The sequence below is a fragment of the Oryza brachyantha genome, chromosome 4 (assembly GCF_000231095.2).
Source record: "Oryza brachyantha chromosome 4, ObraRS2, whole genome shotgun sequence".
Classification (NCBI taxonomy): Eukaryota; Viridiplantae; Streptophyta; class Magnoliopsida; order Poales; family Poaceae; genus Oryza; species Oryza brachyantha.
In genome coordinates this window covers 17993751-18021749 of record NC_023166.2, presented here as the reverse complement: position 1 = coordinate 18021749, position 27999 = coordinate 17993751, and the positions used below count along the sequence as shown (strand labels likewise).

The window sequence follows — 27999 nt, the reverse complement described above, 5'->3', positions numbered from 1 at the left end:
AAGACCGAGTCGGTCACCGATCTTTCGTCCGTCGTTTCGGCGTCTAACTAAGACCGAGTCGGTCACCGATCGCCGCGGCGTCTGTTTCCGCTGTTTTGTCGTCCGTGTTTTATCGTGTTGTATTAATCTATAAATAAATATCGCGCTCAACTAGGGCTCTGTGTCCTAGTGGAAGAGGTGTTGGTCTCATACGAGAGATTGTGGGTTTGATCCCCCGTTGAGATGTTTTGTATTTTAACTTCTTTTTCCAGCGGTAGCCATCCGTTTCTCCGTGTGCGTGCACATCGTCAATCAGTAAAGTGAGTCAATTTACCTTTATTTATTTTTTAGAAAAACTGGAATTGCAAATTTGATTTTTTGCAATAGCTTCAGGGTTCTGCTTTTTTTAAAAACAAACCAAACAGATGTATCGCCTAAACCGAACTTAAAAATCCACATTCAATTCATATCCGTTTTGATTTTACCGTTATAGAATTGCATAATTTATTTTTGAAACTTATTTTCAAAGTTTATTTTAGTGCGCACAATTAAAATCAACTTCACGCAATGTAATACATGGACATTTTTGTTTTATATATATAACTATTATAAAAAATTAAAAGTGATTCTACGTGACTTCTGTTGCAGTTGTCAAAAATAAGCAAATAAAGCTTGTTAGCTCATATGGTTAGAGTGATGTCCGTTATATAAAAAAAAACATCGGTTTTATGTTCTTTATCTACATAAGTATTTTTTTATGTTTCTTTACACATTCTCATTTTTTTGTATTTTGTATTTTTTTAATTTTCTCATTTTTATGCGTTTTTCTACCCAATCTCTTTTTTTTGTGTTTTTCTACATATAATTATTTATGTAGAAACTTTTCATATGTTTTCTACTCATTCTCATTTTTATGTGTTTTTCTATATAATTTGAATTTTTTTTTGTGTTTTCTCTACTCAAATTTTAATTTGGTTGCATCAAATAAAAATTTAAAGGGAGTAGTAATTAGAGGAATTGGTTGAAAATCATATAACAGGGTTCAATGTAGCATCTCAAACCAACTATATATGGATTACAATTTACTATTCATAGCTTGATATGCAATTATTTTTAAAATTTATTTAATTTAAATAATTAAAATTAACTTGACTTGGTGCAACGCACTGGCATTTTTTCTAGTAATCTATAAAAATAATAATGCACGAACTTTACAGAAAATTTGTGATTTTTAGTGATTTAGTTAAGGATAACCTAGAAATTCTTCAGAATTTATCCATTCCAACGAAAGATCGGCAAACTCCTAAAGTCCAAAACTGGGTATCATTTGACATACTCAATCAGGAGGAAAGACAAAGGACGTGATCATGTGGCTTATTCAGTGAAAAACTCAAACGACATATTTGCAAATAAAAAATAATTTATGAATAAACTCTTATATACGTGGTCTTAGCAATATAAAAGCCAAGTCTGGAAAAAAATTATGATAAAAAAACCCTAAAGTATACTTCAAACTTGAAAATTCAAATTTTGGGTTATAAGAATGAGCAGAAGCGAAAAGACGAGATTGAAATATCCGTCACCGGTTTATTGCAACTCACCATAATCAAATAATCAATCATTGCGCTGGCTCACATGGTGTTTCTGCACCCACATGTCGTGGGTAGGGGTGGTAATGGGTCATTTTGCCAATAAAATTTAAGGGCCGGATTTAAAACAGGTTGAAAATAAAATTTATAGAGTTTTGAGCTAAATTTTTTAATAATTAAATAGGGTTGTGAAAGAACCCACGGGTCTTGTCTCATTTCCACCCCTAATCGTGGGCTTTTCTTTATGTAAGTTGAACTAACTATGATATTTAACCCTATCTCTACACACACACCAACTATACGACTAGGAAGATGATGTGCCTACCCTTAATCCATATATACATAGTGCCCCTAGGTCATATATAGTCATGTGGATTTTATCCCATATATTCTTAACCAACATGGAGAAATTTATGTTGCTTTAAAGATGTTTCATGATTGCTCTCCATCTTGGCATCATGAATTCATGACGTGAGGCTTGGAGGAACCCACGTATAAAAACATAGGTGCATCGAATAGATGCAACTGCTATTTGTAACCTCTAACTCTATGCTTAGATGGAGAAGACCAAACATATTATTCGAAGAATATCCAAATATGAGGTGCGCCAGATAGGCAATCGTAATAGGTGCAACCTCTGATTGTATGCTTAGGTTGTGTTCGATTCTAACAACTAGACTGAAGCTTTTGTTGATACACAAAACAAGAAACATAATTAGCACATATTTAATCAAGTATTAATTATTAAAAACTTAAAAATGGATTTATTTTATTACTTTATAAAAACTTTTTGCACTTCCGATAAGATATTAAGCTCCAAAGGCTGAAAAAACTGCAGAATTAAATGAAAACAACCAAACATGTAATCTAAAAGATACTTCACGTCATTCATGTGGACGGAAGGATATTTGTGAGTTATGGTACCTCTCTCCGTCCTAAAGAAATTAATACTAAATATTATTATTACCCTGTTCATTATATCATGTTCATATATAGATTTATATAAATGTTGACAAATTTGGATATATGTAAAACATAGTTATTGATTTATAGATAAATCTAGATATATAACTAATATATCTTATATTATGTAGCGGTGGGAGTACCAAATACATGCCAATTGCAGCGGTGGGAGTACCAAATACATGCCAATTGCAACCGAACTCTTAAGGCATGTACACGTGAACGCGTGGCTCCCAACAAAATTCACGAGAATACCATGAAATGTATACAAGTTTCAAATGGGACGCCATCACGCCATGACGATTAAGAAACCAGCAAATGGAAAAATGGATGAAGAGTGTACTTTTGGATGCGCGCGGCCAACATTACAATGTGAAGAGAACTTAATCAAAAGCCACGCCTCCAGATTCCCTATGCTCGGTTTATTAGAATTCTTACAACTATAGAACCTCTCCATCTCTAAAACTCAAACTCGACGTAGGTGCTCTCATTTTTTTCAAAGATTACTTCTGAAAGATGTACATGGGATAGTCAAAAACGTCATTTGTGCCTCATGAGATTAAGCCAATATCATTAGGGTTAATTTAGGCATGTACTAGAACGCACCTATCTACGTAGGTGTGTACTCCCTTTGTTCAGATATATATAAGGGATTTTTTCCATTAGAAAGATTATGAATATAAAGAAATGACTAACATATCCTTTATCAAGTGAGTGATGATTGAGATGAGACGGTAGTTAAGGGGTATGATAGAAAGAAATTAAAATGAAAAATAATAGATGTGATAACTAGTAACAAGGAATACCTTATATTTAAAAATAAGATAAAAACTTAAAATATCTTGTATATTTAAACTGAGGAGTATGCTTTAACACCGTGGGCGTATGCTTGCTTGTCCAATTTGTAGAAAAAAAATAACAAATGGGCAACACTAAGTCCAATGAACCGACAACATCACCTTTAGACTAGTAAATCACGCACACAGGAGATACGGCGAGGCACCAGCACTGAAACCTGCAGCACACATGTTAGTGCCGCAGCGCGATCCCTCGCAAAACGAGAAGACACCTAGCTAGAGAAACAGATTTGAATTGGACTGCAAGTCGCAGCAATCTAATCGCAAGCCGACCTCTGATCACCGTTTTTTTTTCTAGTACTTTCACTAGAAAAGCAGATATAATAATAAACATATAACGGGGTACAAAGATAATCACATCAGATGTACGGTAAAGTGGACGAAAGAGATTACTAATGGCATGTTCAGCTGTAAAGTTTATTACGGGCTCTATGACTCTATCTCAAACCACGTAAAAAAAACAAATAGTCTCTTAAGCTGACTCTTCGTAATAATAGACTAATTAATTTCTTGTTCACATTTTATTTGGTCAATGTCTCTGATTAGAGTCAGTACACATAAAGCAGATTTTCTTGTTGTCTCTTCGTTTTATGCGCCAAGAATCAATATTTTGCTGACTCCTTGCAAAATAACTCATTTTCTTTCTTCCATCGTCTTTCTTTCACGTCAGCGAGCATGCAGCGATAGAGACAACAATAAGAACCCTTTAAACGTGCCCTAAGAGAACAAAACTGGTTACTTTTATAGACAGACTACACCCAACCTAAGATAAACATATGGTCTCAATTATGTGTTATAACCTTATTTATAAGGTGTAAAGATACTTCTTCCATTCTAAAGTAGAGCTATCTAATATACGATTTGGTCATTTCTGGTACTACAAATATAGATACTAAACCCGTTTAGATTTATAGTGACAGCTATACTTAGGAGGACAGAGTAATATGAATTTTAGAGCTAAATATTATCATTGATCGCCCTAAATCTATAATGTTACATAGCCTCTCCAAAGTGTCTACCCTAAGCTCGAAAGGATGCCGTCGGTGGGAGCCACAGGAGGACACGTACGTAGGCTACTGGACGAAGTACCTTTTGCTCACCCTTTTTATTTTTTTATTTTTTTGTCGTGCCATGATACCACTCTGCCGGTCGACGTGTCAAGGTCTCGTAGAAAGGCCACCGGAAAGGCACCGGGGAAAAGCCTTCTAACGCCGAACCGCTTTAGCTAGCTCACCATAGACGAGAATGTCGAGCAGCGTCGCATCCACCAATTTGGATGGACTGGATGGCCTGTACGTCCGCCTATGAGAGAATCCAATTCCCAAGTCGCGACGATCAAAGGAGCGAAGAACATGAACTTGCCGGCCGTAGTGACGCAGAACCCGACCCTGTGCACATCATAGAAAGGAGCCAAGGATATAGGGTATATAGTAAGATGTTTGTATCTCACAAGCATAATCCCAATTGAAATTGGCTGATCCCTTTGTTCCTAATCCAACAAATCATTTCTGAGAAAAATAAGTTAAACATAAGGAATGATTGTTTGACTATTTCAAAAAGAAATAAACGGTTTGAAAAATAATTTTTAAATAAAGCTTTATATATATATATATATATATGCTCTCTTAGCGATATAAAAATCAAGACTAAAAATAAATTGCGGTGAAGAAAATCTCAAAATATACTTCAAGCTATAGGGAACATGGCTCTCAGGGCTCTTGCAACCTAGCTACGCCATCCATATCAAAATATAAATATTTATGGACTGTTATAAAAGATGATAACTAAGAAGAAAATATTTTAATATTCTTCATTAGACGTGGAATGAACGAAGATGTAAGAGAGTCGGTGAGGATAAATATCAGAGGAAATTAAATGGAAAATGATTGAGGTGATAAATATTACTTAAAAATATAAAAAAAATCTTGTTATTATAAATAATTTGAATCCATGTATGGAGTAGTAGAATTCAGGATATGGCAGAAATAGCCAGCAAATGGTGTTTTGCAGGTAGCGAATAAATTACCTGGTGCTTAGCTCAAGCCTCACAAACTCACCAGCATTCAATCTTCAGGAGCAGATCGACTTCACCGATTTTGGTTTTGCTATGCATGGAGTTGAGCAGCTTTCCTCGTCAACTCGTAAGTACTACGTCGTTTGACTCTGAAGAAGCAAGTTATGTCTTTTAATTGTATATGAAAGCAACTCATAAACATATAATGTGGATATGATATCTATATTGAACAGAAATATGAAATAAAGGCAGAGAGCCAGAGATCGAGAGTGGGGGTAGACCTACTACTGTGGTTAAAATATGCCAGACTGCCTTTCCATAACACTCACTCGTCGTCAGTAACATTATATCTGTGTCTTTTGATATGCTCATTAATTTGCAGTTGGAAACTAACCATCACAATTGTAGCAATGCATTATCTGAGTAAAGCTACCAAGAGAAGAAAAGTAAACCATTTTTCTTCTGTATTGTTGTTGGGTCATGTAGCCTCCTATTTTGCATAACCACTTGTAAACTCACTTTCCTACTTAATACAATTAAGCGCAAACTTTGAGTTTTCCCGAACAAAGAAGAACAATAAACTATCAATCACTTGCTGTCCAAAAGCATCATATATAATGCTTAATACAATAATTTTGTGCGGTCAACTGAATAAATACTTGCAAGATATATGCTAGCTGAAAGCGAATGTTTGGACCACTGAGATCTATCTATCAAGGTCTGGCTCTTCTCCTTTTTCCTATTTCCATCAGATCCACCTCATGCCACCCACCCACTAGTTATCATCATCCTTATCACCTCCACCCACTGCCAACTCTCTGTCACTTTAAAAGACACTACTCTGATAAAAACCCTAGAGAGGCCCGGTGCAGAATTTTTGGAAGCCAGTGAGGACGTTATCGGTTCGTGCAACTGGAGCAAATCCCTAGTCATTAACTAATTAAGGTATTTGCCTCCGACGATTGTGTGTGAGAAACATGAACAAACCCAGCAACTCATACATCACATCATCCATATTGAAAATAGATGATATGAAGAGAAAACAGGCTCCAGTAAATCACGCAGCTCATCATGCAAAAATAGATGACTATCCAAATTAGAGAGAGATCATCTAAAATTGGATATTCTCTTCTCCATCCATATTTCAGCATCCAATTAGAAGAGAAGAGAGCAATATTAGCATGAGTAGATTGTTGCAAAATATTAATGAAATATATATAGATGATGCAAAATAGATATTCTGTTGAAGTGATACATGATATGAATAGAGCATCTATTTTGGATGACCATTCAAATGATAATATGGATGATAGATGATGAAATTTGGATGAGTTGTTAGGTTTGATCTTAACTCTACAACTCTACATATACCAGCACTGAAATGACCTATATCCTGTCATATTAAGGCCACTTATCCTACGAGGTTGCCCACCAATCACTTTAGGACAATAGCATACAAAGGATAAAAGTGTACATGTACAGATTGCACCGTGTGTGTGAGAGAGAGGGAGACCACGCAATCCAATTGAGATACGCAGGGTATCAAATCGGATTGGCCCCATTAAAAAGAAGATCGATAATGCCAAAATCTCCAATCGCCAGATGCTCCAAATGAAGCACCAGTGGTGCACTGGTGTCTCAATCCGTATATGGTAAGAATAAATGGTAAGAAAACATTGGCCACGGTGTACTGTCACCAATTCACCACCATGCCCCTCTTGATATTATATATATATATATATATATATATATATATATATATATATATATATATATATATATATATATATGGATGGCCTTTCAAGAATTTAAGTTTTCTACGAGTTCAGAACATGTAATATTTACGATCGTAGCTAGCTTGGTGCAGTTTATTCTCATAGATGCAGACATTAGAGCAGAAATTGCTATATTTTATCTGTTTAAGAATTCACTTGTATATTTAGCCCTGTCAAAGTACAAAGCTTAAATACATCCAGGGTGTAGTATAGCTCAAACACACACCTCGACCATTCCCGACATTATAAATTACTCAGGAATAATTTAGTCACCAAAGAAGGTTGCATCATTTGTTTACTAGAAGAGGGAAAAAACGAGAGAAAGGGAGCAACCACATGTGCGGGAGCAAATTTTTGTTCTAGATTAAATACTTCATGATTTATTTATTTACACTACATGTGCAGGAGTAATTAAATTTGTGTGTCTAGATCAAACACTTGAGTTATTTATTTACCTAAAGTGTAGATTAATTTATTTACTAATAGAAGGGAAAAGAGGCAGTGGGAATGGAATAAGCGGGGTGGACGCACTTTTAAGGCGCATAAAAATAAGTCCAGGGTGTGCTTTAGTGCATATCTCTGTAATACATCAGCATAGCTGAAGTGAGTTACAGAGGCTACATATAATCATAAGGGGGTAAAAGTAAAACAAAACAAAATTGGGGAAGCTTACATCTATGGTGCCGGCGTAACATAAAAAAAAACAAAACATTTCCACTGTACTGCTACGAGTCTGTGCAACACTGACTATGAACTAGCAGAAAAAAAACTAATCAAAGAATCGATTGAAGTGCATAACAAGTATAATTTCATGGTGTATTGCATGTAAATGAATGTCATAATTCTCCTACTAAAGTTGGAGACAAAAAAAGTTTAGATATGGGAGTGCCACATCTTCCCCAGATTCTACATGCCGCCTTTGGATAGAAATCCAATTGTGTGCAGTGCTTTTTAGGACATCTTTTTAAGAAAACTCTACTAGGCACAAGAGAATTTCTGGTTAAGTGGGCAAAGGATTACATGTGTGTGCACATATTTATCCTCGATATTTCATTTCATCTCTTGTGCAAGTGCAATAATTTTGCCATTGTGGACCTCTGGAAATAGACTAAATCCTTTAGGACCCCTTAATCTCTTAACCCCTTGTTTGGCCCTGATATTACAAAAGTGGGCAAAAGGAATACCCGTATATATATGGTATGCTAACATTTTCAAGCAGCACTACGCTACACTACCGAAGGTTTCAAGCTCTCTATATTACAAAAGTCCATATGACAGCACAATTTAAAAGTCCATGAATGACCTCTTGGAAATGACATACATGTCTTTTCCACCAAATCTACTGACTGAAATCTATGATATTGAGCATAATAGTAATACTTCCTTTTAAAATGTTTGGTAGCTGTTGATTTTTGAAATGACATTTGATCATTCATTTTATCCAAAAATACAATGCAAATATGCAAAAATATAAGTCACGTCTAAAGTACATTCCATGAAAAAAAGACACCAAAATATATAAATATATATAAGACAAATAATCAAACGTCATGTTCAAAAATCAATATTATCGTACATTGGAAGAGCAAAGGTAGTAAGAACTATTCAAACATGAGTTTAATTATCCATAACCATTCACAGCTACACTTTATAAGATAGTCATTTGGATATTAAACAGTTAAATGAATATAAATACAATAATTTATTATAAAAACAAGACAATTAACATAACCATGCATGTCATGGCGATGTACGACAAATTTGTTGATGTAACTATTAGATTCTTATGCAGGATGAACCAAGTGCTCCAATCCATTTTCAGGCCAAGGAGGCACATGCGTGCCTGAAAAAGTAGCTTGCGCCCATCGTTACATAACAAAAGCTATCTAGGTCTTTTTGTCAAATGCAGATGATTGAAGATCAATGCCTTTATCATTTGTACTGAGGTTTTTTTTTTGAAAGTTACTGAGTTAGGTTGAAGATACACTGCGTACAATTCATGGATCTCGAAAGATCAGTGTGTGTAAAGATCCAATTTATTAGTACCGAGTTATTTGCTAGGAACACTGGGCTACAAAAGGTTGTGTTCTTTGATTAATAAAAGATGAAAGATTATCTAATTTTTATAGCTATTTAATAGTATAAACGATAAAATTAATTACTATAAAATTAATAATCTACTTTACAAGTGTGAGATGACGAACTTCTATATAGAAATTTTTTGCCAAAAAATACACCACTCTACAAAAGGTAAGGCAGTGAACTTTTATATAGAATTTTTTTAAAAAAATATATCGTTTAGCAGTTAAAAAAACATGCGCATAAAAGCCGATGAATAATCTAGTGGAAAGATCATTGATGAAAGATAAAATATTATCTGATTTTGTGGTAGCTATTAAATAATACAAATGACGGAATTAACCGCTGCAAAGTTAAAAATCTATTTTAGAGATGTGAGATGATAAACTTTTCTATAGAAAATTTTTATAAAAAATACACCAAGCAGTTAGGAAAACGTACGTGCATAAACCAAAAAAAATTCTAAGAAAGATCTGACCAAAAGAACACAGCCTAATCCAGAAAAGAAAATCGCTAGATGAAGAGATACAAGGCAAGCCCACGTGCGAACTGCCATGGGAATAGCTCAAACCCCAGTCCCAACCAATCAATGAAGCTCCCCAGTAACGCCCGAGAGGGACCATGCCAGCCTAAAAGCCCATATCGAGAATACTCCACATCCTGAGGGCCCACTATATCAATTTAAAAATGGAAATCAGGCCAACCAATCGTGACTCATCATCACATCCCAAAAATGGAAAACTTTATGGCGGAATATTTATAATAAAGAAACCATTGGACAGTGATCTCAACTTCCCCGTGCCGTGCCTATAAATTAATGCACACCATACCACCAGGCTCTTGCATATCAAACCACACGATAGGGAAAGCAGCCATGGTAGGGGAAGGAAGGAAGGAGAGGAGGGGGTAGGCAGCAAGGAGTACCTATGTTAGAACCTGTATATGCAGTAGTAGTGAGGAAGCTTCTGCTGGGTTGCCATGCGCTGTGAAGCGGAGAACGGGATGCAGCCAAGGATGACTTGCCGGCTCCTGGTATTGGGAGAATCTCAGCTTTGCTGAACCTTGGAGTTAGCCGGCAAGTCTGTCCTTGGCTACACCTAGCTCTCTTCTTCTGGCGTTTGGCTCTTGAGCATCGTCGAGGTCTGCTATCCGTACTTTGGTTGTGTCGACAATTTCCACCGAGGAAATATATGAACGAGTAAGTATCCAATGCTCAAGGATCGATTGACCTCAGCATCAAGCCTCTTCGGCTCTACATGTGCATTAGTGCATACATTATAGTAAGCTCTATAACATCTTGCTGTTCCTTCTGCAACAGAAATGCATGAACCTGTAAACACGAAAGAAAATTAAATTGGAGCCATAGATACAGGCCCAATCTCCAAATTCATAACAGACTAACAAATATGTGTGCAGATCTATATGCTCATATATCGTAGTATCTTGCCATTTACTAGCCAGTATCGTATGCTAACACTTGGTTTTTGAAGAAAATGAAGATATCTCTTGCGTTGCCCTCATGATCATATGAAAAAAGCCAAGAGAAATCATGGCCAGCATTGCCAGTCTGCCAGGCTCCTGATTTAAGATGCTGTCCTTTAATTTAAGATTTTATAGCACATAGATTGTGGATATAAAAGAAAATCTTAAAACATGTACGTACAGAAGCAGAAAGGTACATCAGAGATTGATGTAGCCATGAATTGAAATGCCAGAATTGATCAGTCTTTTATCCCCCAAAAAGAGAACTGATCAATGTGGGTGGTCCTGCCTCATTTCCTCTGGACAAAGCAGTTTACTTTATTATTACTAACTGGTTGGATGGCTAAATTAAAAGCTTAAAAGAGATATATGTGTTCACAATTGCATTGAGTAGATCTTTCACACTAGCTATACTAATAACCTAGTTAATTTTCCCAATGGGTGTCATTGGACAATGCTCAACATAAGGATCCAACTACAAATCGGGCGCCCTGTTGTTTGGAAAAGATCGGGGGGTGTTTCATTATATATAAAATAGATGTTTCATTGCTCACTCAATAATGTTTCAACTATAAATGATGAGACGCAATTAAATCACACTTTGAAACATTTTTACTTAGGTTATGAAACATTTAGTGTTCAGAGATGAAACATCAATCTTCAATGTTTCACTGCTAATAGAAAGATGCTTCACCACTATGTCAAAAAGTGTTACAATATATTATAATATTGAAACATAATTAAATCATGGATTGAAACTTTTAACTTTTATATATGAAACATCATTCCTCGGCTAATGGAACATCAATATATTTGAAAAAAAAATCAAAGAGTGGTGTGAAACTACACCAAAAGAACTCAATAAAATAATTCGAAATAACATAGTGAAACATCAGAAAATATTTATTGAAACATTCAAACAACACTGTATGAACACTAAAATGATCTATTGCAAAAAAAATAGAAAATTATATTTTTATAGGAATATAACCATATGAGATCTTGTTATAAAGAATTAATTATAACAAACACAATGATATAATCGGATCGTAGATCAGACATCTGGTTTAAAAGAAAAAAATGTTTAAAAGATTTGCTAATATATTATGCGTGGTTGTTAGAGATGAGTGAAAGGGTACAACATATGCATGAAAAATCTGAAGTAGTGTATGGTGCATGGAGAGAGAAATGAGGCGTGAATCGGGTGTCAGGCACTCGTGTATTATCGTCAACATAATGAGATGAATCCTGATGATCATTACCCCCTAGCTCTCTAGAGATAAATGAGGGGGCAAGGATCCTGCTATTGACTCTTGTTGCAGTAGGACATAATGATGATATTAAATGAGTTAAACCTTTCTGCAATGTGTGTCTGGCAGTATCAGACAGTGTATTTAAAGTTTTTTATGATCCCCACAGCCCCAATGACACCACACACACAGAAATTACTAAAGAAAAATGGTTAACTGGTATATGGATGCAGGCCCATGTTTTATCAGATTATGCAGAGAAACTATCAACGGTAATAGTTGGCAATTAAAAATGTAAGGCATAACACTACATGGCACTACTTATATAGAAATAATGAACCATATATGTACTGAAACAAATGGTGAATATTGCTGATGCACCTTTTCTGCAGCAATACACAACCAGCTTTGGAAATAAAAGCCGCTCAGGTTTGGTGGAAAGTGCTGAATGAAATTCAATTACCTCGATGCTTCCCCTCTAATAATCAGAAGAAATTTGACTCCTGTTGGATTTCATGCCGAGAGCAGGTGTGCTTCACAACCTAAAAAGAAAAAGAAAAGAGGTAAGAGGTTAATGTAAAGAAGTAATTAGTTTTTTAAGCCAGGAAAACAAACAAATGCCACAGAAGGTGGAGGAGGTTTCTGAAGAAGATAGGCTCGGGAGGTCACTAGGTCAGCAAGTGCACTGTTGCTTGACTCGAGAAGCTGATTGTCAGCAGCACGATATATAAGTCACATTAATTGCTGTGAGGTTATCTAATGTATATTTGTAATATCTCTAGTAAGCTATTTTCTTTTCGCCAGGCCGGTGATCTCTAGTAAGCTATTGCTGATGTGCAGTTAGATCATTTTACCTAAACTTAATGCAAAGATACTCAAAGTTTTTGTGTATATTCCCGTAATCCAGCTGTGCAGATCTCTAGTCTTCTTTTGCTAAAAAAATGGAGATCTCCAGTACCACCCTTTCCAGTCCTAATCAAATGTAACCCTAGATAATAGTATCCTTTTTTGCCGATACATATACTCTAATACTCTTGAGGATGTTCTCATGTGCCATGTATGTGAACAGCAGATAATAAGGGGCATCTCACCATTTGACAGCACAATACTCCAGCTAAGATTGGAATTTAACAACCTTACAAACAATCCCACTGCAGTGATGCTTGCATATGCCACGACAGCACGGCAGTACTAAACCACATCAAATATGATACTGTAAGATGTTATATAAAATAAAAGTGATACTGGCAATTGCTGCTAAAGGTATATATGTAAAAATATTATTGCTGCAAGTGATGATTCTTTTAAGAGAATGATGTTAATTACAGCTACTGCTGAAGACTAGTGAAAATCTGGCCAGCCACTCTTCGGCCGACCCGGCAAAAAAAACTGCTGAAGACTAGTTACATACGCAAGTGAACAATAAAAATTTCTGTGGCAATACACACTAGTTATTGCACTAAGACTCTGCTAAGTAGGCAATGATAATGAGCTCTGAAAGAAGAAGTTTATATTGAAAATAAGAGTAATTATGGCTATCCATAGAAAGGTAAAGAAAATAAAGCATAAAGCATGAATTTAAGCATCATAAGCAGATGCCCCGAAACAAAGGAACCTTTCTTTTTCAAAGTTGACCATATAAGATTCCATTCACCTAAAATCCATCATTAAATTCCTGGAATTTGAATCCTGAAATTTCATTATCCACCTCAGGTTTTGTACCTTGCATGCTTGTTGAAGGAAAACTAAGGGCTGGTGCAATCCAGTTCCTCATATTCTGTTGGCATCCAATTTAATAATAATAACTGAAGGATGGCTCACGTATCTACCTTACAGTCTTGCAGAGCTTTCTCAATATGGAACGAACTTCTGCTATATATTGAAACAGGTGAGTAAATCTGGGATCAAGTGGATGGTCAGTCAAATTTGCCAACCACAGATAAAACTATCAACAGGCATCCAGGAATCTCTACGCAAAAAAAAAAATGCATAAGAGAAACTATGGATTTTCTCCACTAAGAAAAAAGGAACTTAAGCTCAAAGCACCCAGGTGTAATTGGCTGAGTTCAATAAAGCTTCCATTTTCCAAAAAAAAAAAAAAAAGGAACCCAGGTGTGGTGGGGGGGTGGAGATGTAGACCTCCACCAGCTGAGCTAGGGTCAGTTACACATAGGATAGTTAAATTACTGAAGTCTGCTCATGATAGTCACACAATTGATGAAGCAACAAAACAGCCTTTCTGTGTCAGCTATTGAACCTAACCAAGACAATTTACATAATTAGCTGCTCCAGCTTTTGAAATTAAATAAGAATGAACATGTATTGGAGAACATTGGTTGCAATAACAACCGAAACATCTCCGGCAAACCTTCGATGCGGGAGTAATCCTAATAACTTGGTTGGTGTGGAAAGAACGCAATGCTCGAGTTTTTGAAGGAAGGGCTGCCTCCCCACAGCAACTTGGTGCAACCATTCAGGGGGAATGGAGAACCTGGGAAGTGGTGGGACTCCTACTGCAGCCAGGGAGTAATCAGAATGTGAGGCTCTAATTTTTGTGTTTTTCTGACCCCCGCCTTGCTCTTGCCTCATGGCGGAGGGACTGCAATCTTGCCCTTCGGGCTGGTTTTGTGTAATTCTGTTAAGTCTCCATTTTTCCCCTCAATCTTAATAAAATTGGTCAGCTTATGCTGCCCCTGGCAAAAAAAAAAATAACAACCGAAACGATAAACATATGTGTCCTGGGCTGCTACTATTTCCCCATTGTGACATTATGTTAAATCCAACATTTCGAATAATTCAAAATTCATGAGTGAAGTATATAATAAAGTAGTACAAACATGCAAAAGCAAAAGAGTGCCAAATTCATTGTACACGTCAAGATCCAACAAACATATGTTGTACTACTGGCCATGATGAATTATTCACATTGATTCTTGTCTCTTTTCCTTTCTTTACATCTTGAATGGACTTGACATTGAAGTGCAGGTGTGTGGAACTTTGTGTACTACAGTCATGATTTCAATTGCAATTTTCAAATCAGTGCAGCTCAGTGTGTTCATACTGGGACTGTGAATACCCATGAAGCAGAAACTTTCTTTGTAAAAGCACCAATCACATTTGATTGTAATAGATTGGAAATTTACATCAAGGATATAAAAACTGCATTCAAATTGAAATGGCACGTATATTTTGTTTTGAGTAAAGTAAACCTATATATGTATATATATCTTTTGTATTAGTTGCGAGTCATTTTCATTAAGGAGGAAAATGAAGTACAAGATCAGGATGCATAATCCAGACACCGAAACACAATCACACACATGACACATGTCAAACATATAAAACATTGCACAAAGGCACCAGCACCACACAAGGTGGAACATTCAACTTACAAGCGGTCAAGCAGAATAAACTAGCAAGAAGAGCTTTCAACAGGAGTACAGGACTGCAAAAAACCATAGAGAGATTAGATCTAAATGGCAATGCAACTGAAAACGAAATCTTATGCTGAGAAGACAGTGATGAGGTGATGTTTCATTGACAATGACAACAGGAATTAGTATGTGTCAAATGAATTCTAGTACATACAGAATAATAAGAGGGTGGCACAAAGTTCTTCTGGGACAGCTCAGCTATAGCTAATTGCTGTGGTGTTTTTGTGCGATCACCAACTCACCGTGCCCATCATACTACTTTTAGAGAATATACAGGAAGTGTGTATCTTTGCTTTAAGACAGAAAGTGAGCTAGGCCAATCTTCTTACATCATTATTCCACTATAAGTCAAAAAAACTGCAGGAATCGAACAAAAGAACTTTGATTCTAATATGTATAGAGAACTGTAAATACCACTCAAAACAGCAACTCCGTATTATGAAATCTAGCTTTCCATGAAAATAAAGATGGCTGCATTCTCAATTGAAAGAATTGTTGGTTTATCTGTGTTGGCTAACAACAGAGACAAAAACAGGAAGAGATAATTCTGCCATTTCCTTCTCATGCAATAAAGAAAACATATGTCATGATTGGTGGCATAGCAAACTAATCTTATCTGGATTGCCCCTGCAAGCCCCACCAGTGCAAAAAATACAAAGGAGAGGAGGTGCTAGGCAAGGTCATAACTGAAACTATCGCTTCACAAAAACAAAGAAATCCACATCCATGGCTTCACAAAAGGTCAGTAGATCGATTCAATTCCACAGTTAGCACAGAAGGTGATAATGCTGGCTAAAAAAATTCATGAATTAGCTAGATTGCAAGAATATATATGGATAAATGCATACAGTGTTAGTATCCTCATGTTTTTACAACTTGGGGGATCTTACTTACGAAGAATATAGTGAACATCAAGTGTGTAATATGGATAAGTTTATCTTCCATACCAAAATGTACAGTAGTGTCTGTTAAGGGGTATTGTGGACTTTTCACATATATTGCATTCCCTTCGTTCCATATTATAAAACTTTCTAGGGTTGCCTAGATTTATTTATGTATCAATGTATATGTTTTGTATATGTGTCTAGATTAATTAGCACAAATATGAATCTAGGTAAGATCAGAAAATCTTATAATGTAGAACGGAGAGAATACACATTTTAAATAGGCTCAATGCCTAATCCAATGTACACTGTTGAATCCCCCAAATTCCTCTCCCAAATCACATGATATCACCATATCAGAGCCAATGGCTTGAAACCCTGGCCTCCGATCCCCTTAGTCCGCCGGTATGCGGGACAAGCCGTTGGCGGCTCAACAAACGCAAGGATTGGCGCCTGCACTCCTCGCCTATCCACGAGAATGTGAGATCATCAGTAAGCAACACAGACCCATGCATCGCATCAGCTACGGTTAGAAGTAGAGGCAATGCAAGAAGCTGCCATATCCTGCCGAACTCCGCACGCTCGTCCACCAACCACCAGCTGCGCAAGTGACGTGTGATGCCCCATGCACACACAACCAACTGCGCACGAGTCTCCTGTTCCCTGACAGGCAGGACCCACTGCCAAACCGGCCAAGCAGGTTGTCTCCAAGCAGCTGATTTTCAGAGGAAAAATTCAGTTCTTTTGATCTGGTTTCTCCTTTTCTGATCAATTTCCTATTTGCTGCATCAAAATGGCAAAGTCAGATGGTTTAGTTGGAAGAGTACTCTTCTACAGACATCAAGCTCACTGGTGAAAACTATCATGATTGGGAATTCTCAGCTTGAATGCTCATGCTTTCAATTGGTCTTGCATCTAGGCCTGCTAATGGGTTGGATGCAAATGGATTAGATGGGTTGGTTTTAATTTGGATTGTTTTTGGTTGGGTGCAAATGGATTGTTACTTCAAATGGTTTGGATTGGATTGGGTTATAGAGACAAATGGATTGGTATGGACTGGATTTGGTAAGATGATTTCAGGTTCTATATGGATTTGACCTGTGAAGGGCAAATGGATCCTTTAATAGGGTAACTAATGGATAAGAGAATAGACATATGTGGGATCCACATGTAGAAATTGATTAAAATTTGCACAAAGTTGCTTTTGTACATAATAAATCATCCTACAAAATTTCAGTCAAATTTGATAAATTTTTGTAGTGTAAACGCGAGTTTTAAAATTTTAGGTCCGAATTTATACATGCCAAATGGGTACATCCATTCTGCAAGAGTGGATTGGATCCATTTTAACCAAATGGTTTGGTGCGGGTTGGGCTAAAATCGAAGTTGGATTAGTTTGGATTGAATCCTAGTAAAAAATAATTGGTGCGGGTTGGTTTAGTAGACTAATTGACAAAGAGATGAATTGGGGTGGATTTGGATTGGATTGCAATCCATTAGCAGGCTTACTTGCATCTCATCGACTGATAATCCTCTTGACGATGCAAATAATGCCAAGAAATGGAGAATAAGGATGATCAAGTGCTGAGCATAATTTTTATGACTCTATATGTGTCACTTTGGATTAGTTTCAGGAATCATACTACTGCGAAGGAGATGTGGGACTACCTAAATAAAAGATATACACAAGATAGTAGGGCCCTTGGGTGCTCTTTACTTCAAAACTTGAGCAACCTACAACAGAAAGAAGAGACATTGGAGGAGTTCTACACTATTTTTACTCTCTTGATGGGACAACTTAAAGCTCACTTTCCAAAGGCTGCTTCTGGGTGTGAGCGATGCAAGGAAAAAGAAAAAACATGACTAGGAGGACATGGTGTATCAGTTTATTATGTGTCTTCATACGGAATTTGAGCTCGGCGAGCTCAGCTGCTGGGGCATCCTTCTCTAACTTCTATGCCCGAAGCTATTTCATCAATAATTGCAGAAGAAACACATATCAATGTGTTGAAACCTACCTCCACTACTATTGCCATAGTGCCATGACATCTCGTAATGTTTCCCTCAATATCACATCTAGCACAAAAGATGATGCTGGTTGCTCTCATTGCAAGAAGGTGGATCATACCAACTACGATTGCTTCCATCTTCACCAGGTGAAGTTGGCCGGCTATCGAGCGAGGTGTGCAGTAGCCTCCCATCCCTGTATGTGTGCTAGTACTCCTAAATCCTAATTCCTCAGGCTACACAACTGCTGGACCCTCTAATATCAGTGCAGGCTCTAGTACCATTGCTGGTGTTTCTCAGTTCTCAGTGGTAGGACAGTCTCACCCAAGCAATGATTGGATATGGCCATCAGGCCACTCTGGTTTGGAAAGTTTTATTTTCTACTCAAGTATTTTCATGATGACTGCTTCTACTTCTGTTGCCCTCTACTACTAGGTTATCACCATTTCTTTTGCTAGTGTGTCTTGCTATTAGTTCAATACAACTGTTAACTATCAAGTCTATCCAAGTCCATTGCATATCAGCAATTCATTGAAGCAATGCTACTCTGTCATCATCATCATCATCATCATCAACTCCCCATCGGAGCTTGGATTGTCTTAAAGTCCCCGAATCTAAGAAGAGCCGAAGAACGGTTCGTGAAGTCTTCAAGGTATCAAAGCCGAAGAACAATTTGTGAAGGCTACCAGGACCACTTCATCAAGGAGGAGATGACTCTTCTTTTCTTTTCAAGCTTCACACGCTTCAACAACATGATGTTAAGCATTGACTTTGGATGTAGTTATTTATTTAGCTATACTTTCCAAATGCATTATTATTAATTCTTTTGCCGAGCCCAAATGCATTATTATTGCATGCATATTGCATTTGAGTGGGGGTTAAGGGGTATTGTGGAAATTTCACATATATTGTACACATTTTATATAGTCTAATGCCCAATCCAACGTACACTGTTGAATCCCCAAATTCCCCTTCCAAATCAGAGTGTCAACATCTGGAAGATATATCTAGCACCCTCTGCTCTGTGCATTAAACTGCGTCTAAAAAAAGAAACAATTCGTTCTAAGCCACTAACTATCCCGTGAGACCAATCTCCCCACGAGCGTAAATGCTGTTCATAACCTCACATTCATCAACCTGAATCCTCAGATCAATTGATTGACGCGTCCTCATATCCTCACTGATAACGTGGAAGGCGTACGAATCAGGCACTCGACAAACGCGTATGCGTAGTGTTCGATCGCTTGCTCCTGTGATGTGCTCGCCCGTACGGACTTAACAGATCAACCCAACATGCATGCGGACAATCGCTGTGACTTCGACGATTAAACCCACAAAAGAAGTCCAACTCACAACTCGAGTAAGCACTAAGCACCACGATCGCGTCCACGCGATCACTCACGACTTGACCGCTGATTTGACATTCACGCGTCCGGAAACGGAGCGCCAGTTACTCCGATTCAGCCCAACCGGCGAGGCACGCGCGCGTCCGCGCGTGCTCAGTCCGAGAGGATCGATGCGGCTACGGGAGGGAGGGTGGGAGACACACCTGAACCTGTAGGATCGATCCACCGGCCGGCGGCCGCCCATCCGCTTGCTCCTACTCCTTCACGCGCGCCGGCGGCGGCGCGCTTGGGGAATGTGGTTCGCAGTTCGCCCACCGCCTCCGCCCTCGCCAATCCGGCCCCGTCCAACGCGGCCGCAGAACTGACCTCCCCCAACCAAAATGACTGTACGTCTTGCACCTCCAGCCCGCGGCCGCGCCGGGCTCGCCATCCGCGCGCGCGCGGGCACCGGCGCAGATCCGGGAGGAGAGAGGGGCCGCGTGGCGGAGGGAGGAGGCGGGGCGGCGCGGGCAGTGGGATTTCGCCGCCTCGGAAAGGTTCGAGAGGAGTGGAGAGGTTTTCGGTGGCGGATGGCGCGAGGGGCACAGTGGCTTGGGGCTCGAGACGTGCGTAATTAAGAGAGGAGAGAGATGGGGGATTCCGTTTCAATCGTAACCGTTAGTAAGACGATCCCCGGCTGATATTGCATGGACAGCGCGCTCTGCCTTGTAATGCACGCGGCAGAGGATGCAGTTCATAAACAGAAAATCTACCCTACTACGTTCCGTATGACCAAAAGATGACGTCGTCGTTAAAGCTCCAAAATCTTACTAATATATTTGTTTTCATAAGTTATAAGGCTAAAACATAAGTCTCTTTTAAGCCTGCCCGGTTTATTCGGAGGGATAAAAAGGACTAAAACATCATTAAATAACATACTCAATAGTATACAGCACACACATAGCTAGAAGCTTAGAGTAGTAAAGTAGGTGTACTATATGTCTTTAGTCCCTTTTAACACCTCCTCTAGGGACTTATGGACCTAGATAATTTTAGTCTTTTTGATCCTTATGTTTGGTATTTTAGGGGCTAAAAGAAATTAAAATAGAGGGACTTATGGATTAGTCACTCAAAAAACAGCCACACAGTCGGCTCATACAATAGTTATCCACAAATATATTATACATCATCCATGTATGGTATATCTATCATACATATAATATTTTAGAGTTCGTGCTGCCGCTGACTATAAATATGTAGTCCGTTTTTTCTCTCTTATTTACAACTCCTCCACATAAGCATAAATAGTATTGCATATTCAAAGGTAGAGTTCAGTATTAACTTTTAACTTGTCTAGGTAAGCAATACTAACTTACTTTATACGCTATAAAGATAGAGTCGAATATGATTTCTTCATTAATACAATAAATTATTTTTATTTCATTTCTTTCCTTTTAATCTACCTCATGGAACAATTTTTTTAAAATAAATACTAAGAGTCAACTCTAAATCGTCGCCATGCATAACAACCTTTTTCTCTTTAATCACTTATTTTTCATCGATATTATCATATTTGCTTATGTGACAATGAAAAAAGTCAGTTAATAATCGTCATTATACATGTTCTTATATAGCAATTTTTAGAATTTACTTACCTCACTTATTATACTCGCTCTTAGCTGAGCCTCCTCCACCCATAGTGTTTCCTCCTGTCGCACCCGTATCGTGTGCTCCTTCACATACTGATAGTGTCTTGCCGCGCGTGTCGATAATATCAGAAGATATCACTTTATATCATCGGTAAATAATATTAATTAAATAATACCAATCAATATCATCAATATAAATTAGTATTACATGCTTCAGCAGGCTATAAGCTAGCTGTAAATATATTTTAAAGAGATAAGAGAGGAGCGAGAAGAGTAGTAAGCTGCTAATTTGTAGCCAGCTATAGCACGGACTTTAAGACACAGTGTGTATATGATACGTGAGACCAAGTACTAATACTTTATAGGTAACTATTATATAAATTGGCTATTAGATTGACTATAAATTAATTAGAGCTAGTAATTAGATTAGATAGATTTAGGCAAATTTCTATCTCCTACTCTTTAGGGATCATCTAGAAAAGCAGTGAGCCTTGATTCCATTCGGTCAAAAAAGCTGACTTAGATGTTAAGTGAGGAGAAACCTATAAAGGAGTCGAACGAAATCATGTTCGGTTTTGAATTAGAGACTATTGAACTTGCTCTAACCTATCCCATCCAAACATGATATCATCCTCAAGCTCGACTAGTTCATAAAAGGTCAACTATGTTTTTTTTTCTTTTTTGGGCTATGAGAAATTTGCGTAAAGGACCATGAACAAAGTTGTTGCCTCTCTGGCCCGGAATCAAAAGTCCCGTGACAAGATAATTTATTGCAAAATTTTATAATTTCCATCCAAATTTCGTTTCAACCATTTGTAATTTAGAAAGCTGCTGGCAAGTTTCGATTTGGAGCAGTAGTCGTCCTCCAACCCAAGCCACAGTATTCGGCAGTTGCGGTGATGCTCCCAAAGCTCTACCATGTGGTAGAAGCTATCACATCGTGCTCTGACGCGTTGTCACCTCTGCACGTCGCGAAGGCCACGTGTGCGCGGCGGCCCTGACACGTTTACAGCCAGGCACCTGGCCATCTCGAACCCCCGCCGGCTCTCACAGCTTCCCGCAAAACGCAGCCACGGGCGAAACCAAAACCCGAATTCTTCGATTCGCGACGAAGATCCTGCGTAGATCCGTATGACTATGACTTTTTTAAGTTTCTGTCGTCGAATGCTTAAATACTAGTTAGCCTATTTCATACTCTGAACTATTTTACGAGACGAATATATTGAGCTTAATTAGTTTATGATTAGCGAATGTGATGCTACAGTAAACATTTGCTAATCATAGATTAATTAGGCTTAAAAATTTTGTCTGGTGAAATAGCTTTTATTTATACAATTAATTTTATTATCGATCTATATTTAATACTTTTAATTAACATCAAACATTCGATGTGACAACTAACTAAAAAAATTCGTTGGATCCCAACAGCCTCGAATTCAACCTGTCAATGGAAACACAACGTCTCGTGTTGAACGCAGCAAGAACTTCTGATCGACAGACCGAGGGCACCTGCATGCGTACAAAAAAACGGGAGATTTCCTCGAGTGCAACTATAAATTCGACAATCATACGAGGATCTGTTTCGTAGGAGAGGAGCGGCGCCGGGCTTGAGCAAGCCGACCGGCCGGCGGCGAGCGGGCCATGGCGAACGGCAGGGCTCTGGTCGCGGCCATCATCTTTCTTCTCTTCTTGTGCTTCGTTCGGGCCCGGTGCGATGTGGCCTCCGCTTCTCCGTCGTCGCCGGAGCAGGGACAAGAACTTCAGATGCTTAGATCCAAAGTTGCGTCATTAGGTGAGTCTGATCTTCTTCTTGTTTATATACTAGCATGAGCATTTTTTGGTCATGGTGTTTCTTTAGTTTTGAAAATTTGTCAGTTTGCGTTGTTACATAGGACGGCCGCTCCTATCATTTTTGTCTTTTTCTTGATAGGAATTTGCACTCTCAAGTTAGCGTCGAATATTGCGGAAGACATTCACTGTTTCTGTATGATTGATAACCATGGTTTTGTTGCTTTGATATCCTAAATTAGAAGCTTTCAAAAAGTTTAACTCATTATAGGACGACATGATTAACTGCTAACCTGCTAGGTAGTATTTGGTTGGTTGGTTGGTTAGGATCATATTATCGGTTATCTGTTGTTCCATTAATCAGATTAACACCCTGTAGTGGAAACTTGCCTGATTCATTGTTGTTTACTGGGTGAAAGAATTACTGTTCTTTGGGTTTAGAGGATGAGATCAATGCGAGGAAGGAGGAGACCTTGCATCTGGAGAATGTTGTCAGGGAGAAGTCGGCACAGATTGCAGCATTGGTCAGCGAGCTGGAAGTTCTGCAGGTGATTTTTGTTTCTTTACCGTGTGAATTGCCCTCTTGGAGTTTAACTCCGTGTGCTATGTTAATTTTTTTTGGTTTGGTAAACTAGCATAATTAACTAACCAATAATGACTTACCTGGTTGCTAGTTTAAATAACTCGCCAGTTTATAAATTGTTAGGTCGACTCTGCTGTACAACATTGCTTACTTTTTTTTTTTGAGAACACATAACTACTAAGCTATAGACCCTTTCGCCAACATTACTTACTTGACCATATTTTGAACAGGACGGTCAATTATCAGTGACTAATTAAAGCGGAAAAACTGTCTCAGTTGTCATTATCATGTATATAAACTCCAATTTAGTACTAAGTACTAACTAATCCTTTTTGTAAAAACACCTTCCTATCTATATTATAATGACTTTCTTTTTTATGCCGTTGAATCAGGTGCCTAATGTCATCGATGATGAATCCGTGCTTAAGGCAAACGCTCACAATGAGATGCTTGAGAAACAGGTAAGAGAATCAAGATTTTAAAGAGATGATACTAAATAAGTCAGACAAAAATATTAACAAAACTGGCACAAAATGTGATTAGATTGTGAGGCTGGGTAGAGATTTAGAAGACCAAGTTAAGAAAGGGGAATCATTAGAAGCCCATGCCAGTGAAGCGAAGAAAAGTTTGATTGAACTTACTGGGAAGTTGGACAGTGTAAGTACTGCGTACATATTTGGGATATATAATGTAGCGTTCAGCTATTCACAAGTTTGTAGCGTATTTCGTATGATCCAGGCTGAAAAGGTAAATCTGGAGCAGAAGCAGAAAATTGAGGAGCTTAACCATAGTCTTCAGCAAGCTAAGGTTGGTACAGAAGGAAAACAAATGAAAATAACCCTAACAATATCTAATGTGCTTATTGTGTTTTGTGTGATTTGCTCAGGATAGACTTGTTGAAATGGAGAGAGAAGCAAAGTTGAAGGGCGAAGAGTTGACAAAGGTATGCAATTCTTTTAGTCATTTATTTCATGTACCCTGATAAAAAAATACCCTTTAGTATATCTTTGGCGAAGATACTGAAGCACTAGAATTTGCTCTCAGGTTCATGGCATGTGGCTTCCACATTGGGTTATGGTGCGTTTTTTCTCTTATCAGATATACATGGATCCGATGAAAATGTGAAAGAAATTTATGTACTTTTCAAATTCAAGTTGGGTTTATTTTGAGCACTTGCAGGAGTTATCTGACAAATGGCAGCTCCGCGGGAAGTCTGTGCTTGATGTTCTGTTGCTGAAGGTTTGTTTCATTTTATTAATAATAAATAGTTATCTATCAAACGCTTCTAAATGTAATTATTGACTTTTGTTTCAACCGGACAGGTTTCTGAGAACCTTGCACATGTTCACAGATTAGTGCAGCCGCACATGAAAACAGCACAGAATGTAGGTTTCTGGATCCTCTTCTACATATCTAACAGTAGAGATGTACAGACTATATACACTTGTTAAAAAATGCGCATGCTATATATTGATGGTCTGCAAACAACTTTTTTTATTGCCATGCGTGACACGTTAATTTGCTATTGATCAAACGTTTGATTTTTTTTGTTTTTCTGTCAAACACACGCGCAATGCATGCAGGGGTTGAGGGAAGGGCGTGTATGAGATTTTTGATTTGTATGAAATTATGAAGTGACCGGATTTGATTGATGAAATTAAAAATTTTAAACATTTGATACCCTTATTTTTCAGTGAGCATAGTCGGTAATCAAATCATAGGGAAAATCCATATGCTTCGTTGAACTGATGCACATAAATTCACTTTTGAACCATTCTAAGTCGCATTTGTTTTTCTAATGCTGAAGAAACTGGTTCCTACTGCCAAAGCACATCTCAACTCTCTGAAAAACAGCGCCGATGCATATGCATCGGCAATAGCTACCAGGAGCACCAAACTCTACAAAGTTTGCAGAGACACCATCCATCCTTCGATGGCCAAGGTACAGGACTTTGCAGATCACTATTGGCAGGTAGGGACGCACACACAAAGCAGCCTTTTCATCTCAGTCTATGGTTTAACCTGCCGATGTCTCACTCAAATCACTCTGCATCTGAATGATTTTATTCTTTTTAGGAATCCAAGAAGCTGTCCACGCCATACATCACCCAGATTGTTGCAGCATCTGAACCGCATATTACGAGAGCAGGTGCCGTCCTGGAACCTTACACGAGGCCTGCCGTATCTGCTTGGAGAAGGGTTTTTATGTCAGCGAGTCTAAGCCATCGTCAGGTAAAAGCCTCCTCCACAAGTAATCGTCTCTCAAGTCCTTCGCTCACAGTACAGTATAACTTGGGGACTTATCACTTATGCTACACAGGTTCAGAAAGGAATTAAGCACTTCGTCAACGATAACGGGTTACTGAAACCTGATTCAGCTGATAAACTGGCATGGTTCACGGTAAAATTCTTAAAATCTCCTCCCTCCCTAAATCATTTTGCCACGATGCGCAGCTCTTCCACACATTATTGAAAGAAAAGTAAATTTCACAAAACCACAAATATTATAATCACTAGGTATTATGGTCATAGAGATATAAACCCATGTTCTTTTTATCGGTTACGAGTTACAAAATTACATATAAAATTATATCGGTTAGACACATTATATACAAGTTATAACCAGATAAGATTATTTTTATTTTACTATAGTACCAGGAGAAACTCTTGCACCACCATAACCAGGTTACATGACATACACCGAAATCTCTTCAGTTTTATACATTTTGGACCATAATACACGTGGTTTTGTGAAATTACTCAAAAAAAAAATGCTTGCCAGGCTCTCCCAGAGCTTACCGTTTTGTGTGCTGCGTTGCACTCTGCAGGCATCGGCTTTGGTTGCGCTACCGATGTTCTACACCTACAAGATGCTCTCTGCTGCTATGTGGTGATACCTCTCGAAAGCCAACGCCTTCCTATTAACTGAAACTTCGCACTCCGGAGCGGCAATCAGTGTAGTAAATTACCACTAAACTGGTTGCCGGTTTGGCTAATTGCTGCTGCTTTTCTGCAGGAGGAGAGCTGTGGCGGCACAGGGCGGCGGCAGCAGCGGCAGCACGAAAGCGTCCTCCAACCGCAGGCGCACGCGGAGAGCAGACAGCTAGGAGGGTTAATTATTATTATTATTGTTAGTGCGGCTCACAAGTTCAGGCACCAGCGACCGTGCATTTTGTGAAATCATATTATGGAAACTAGATATGCGGGCTAAAACGCACGTATGATTCCTGTATATATATTATGTACATGTTGGACATACTGTTAAAGTATTGATATGTTTTCACAGTTTGACACGATATGTACGTGGATCTGGACTTTGATCTGTCCTCCATCCTAAAAACTAACTCCATCCAATAATAACTTTATTTTTCAATACCTCCATCCCATAATAACTTTATTTTTTAATTTCTGTATAATAATTTTATTTTTTAATACCTTCATCCCATAATAACTTTATTTTTCAATTTCTATATTCAACGCTATGACCATTCATTTTATTTGAAAAATTTGCATCACGCATGAAAATAAAGTTATTATACAGAAATTGAAAAATAAAGTTATTATACAGAAATTGAAAAATAAAGTTATACATAAAAATAATGTTTTATTCATGTTTTTACCATCTATTAACAATAAAAAAATAAAATTATTAATAAGACGAAAAGTTAAACCATTATATAAAAATAAAAAATGACTTTAATATAGGACGGGGTAGTATAAAAAATTATTTGTATTAAAATATACAATTTATTATTGGTCTTTTTAATCAATAAAAATTTTTATGACCTAAAATTAATACTATTTTCTGTCACATATTATGAGGTACTTGAGTCTGTCCTAAATTAAGCCTCTCCAAGTTCACCTAAGTCTATACTTTATACTTTATAGAACTTTGGAATATTCTTAGAAAAGAATATAATATAAAGATATATTTAATATTAATTAATTCGATTAAACTAATTTTATAACATATATGTCGAAATATTTTTTATTTAAAATAACTTGTAATATGAGGATAGATTATCAACTTTGTATTGAAAATAACTTTCTTAAGGATATTTTAATATTATATCATCTTAACTTTCTTAAGGATATTTTTATATTATACCGATGATATATTAGTAAAGTAATCACTGATCTAATATTTATTCCAGTAAGATAAATACATTTTATATATTTAAATTGGGTGAGGTAAAAAGTAAGAAATAACTTATTGTTCTTCACTTTAATATATCAAATTACTCTAAAGATAAAATGTTGTGAGATAAATAAAATATCAAAGAGCGGGGTAATATGCTTTTGGTTTGTTCCAAGTTGACGATACCATTAGAATCGATCAAT

General features: G+C 37.5%; 1 protein-coding gene and 1 long non-coding RNA gene across 3 annotated transcripts; one reads left to right on the top strand and one right to left on the bottom strand.

Annotated features, from left to right (window-relative positions):
• Nucleotides 1-4071: 4071 nt before the first annotated feature.
• LOC107303968 lies at nt 4072-20232 on the bottom strand. Its single transcript, XR_001549991.2, has 5 exons — nt 19863-20232; nt 12452-12530; nt 10181-10586; nt 5415-5551; nt 4072-4776 (listed from the first exon to the last, which is right to left on the bottom strand). It is a non-coding gene; the product is annotated as an uncharacterized LOC107303968 (long non-coding RNA).
• A 2592-nt stretch (nt 20233-22824) lies between these two features.
• Nucleotides 22825-27000, top strand: LOC102708894 (kinesin-like protein KIF7). Of its 2 annotated transcripts, none has more exons than XM_015836447.1 (14): nt 22825-23079; nt 23517-23623; nt 24051-24119; nt 24202-24315; nt 24397-24465; nt 24545-24601; nt 24703-24735; nt 24838-24897; nt 24981-25043; nt 25466-25630; nt 25735-25890; nt 25979-26059; nt 26487-26545; nt 26675-27000. In XM_015836447.1, the coding sequence occupies exons 1-14, from the start codon at nt 22929-22931 to the stop codon at nt 26763-26765; spliced, it is 1275 nt and encodes a 424-aa protein (XP_015691933.1). In that variant the 5' UTR covers nt 22825-22928; the 3' UTR covers nt 26766-27000. The 2 variants fall into 2 exon arrangements, with proteins under 2 accessions (XP_015691933.1, XP_015691932.1); XM_015836446.1 differs by having other exon boundaries at nt 26487-26548.
• The last annotated feature ends 999 nt before the right edge of the window (nt 27001-27999 follow it).

Coding starts and splice junctions, on each gene's coding strand:
- LOC102708894 (XM_015836446.1), top strand. CDS start 22,929: ATGGCGAACGGCAGGGCTCTGGTCGCGGCCATCATCTTTCTTCTCTTC. Junction 24,736..24,837: donor GGCTTCCACATTGGGTTATG/GTGCGTTTTTTC, acceptor GAGCACTTGCAG/GAGTTATCTGACAAATGGCA. Junction 24,898..24,980: donor TTGATGTTCTGTTGCTGAAG/GTTTGTTTCATT, acceptor TCAACCGGACAG/GTTTCTGAGAACCTTGCACA.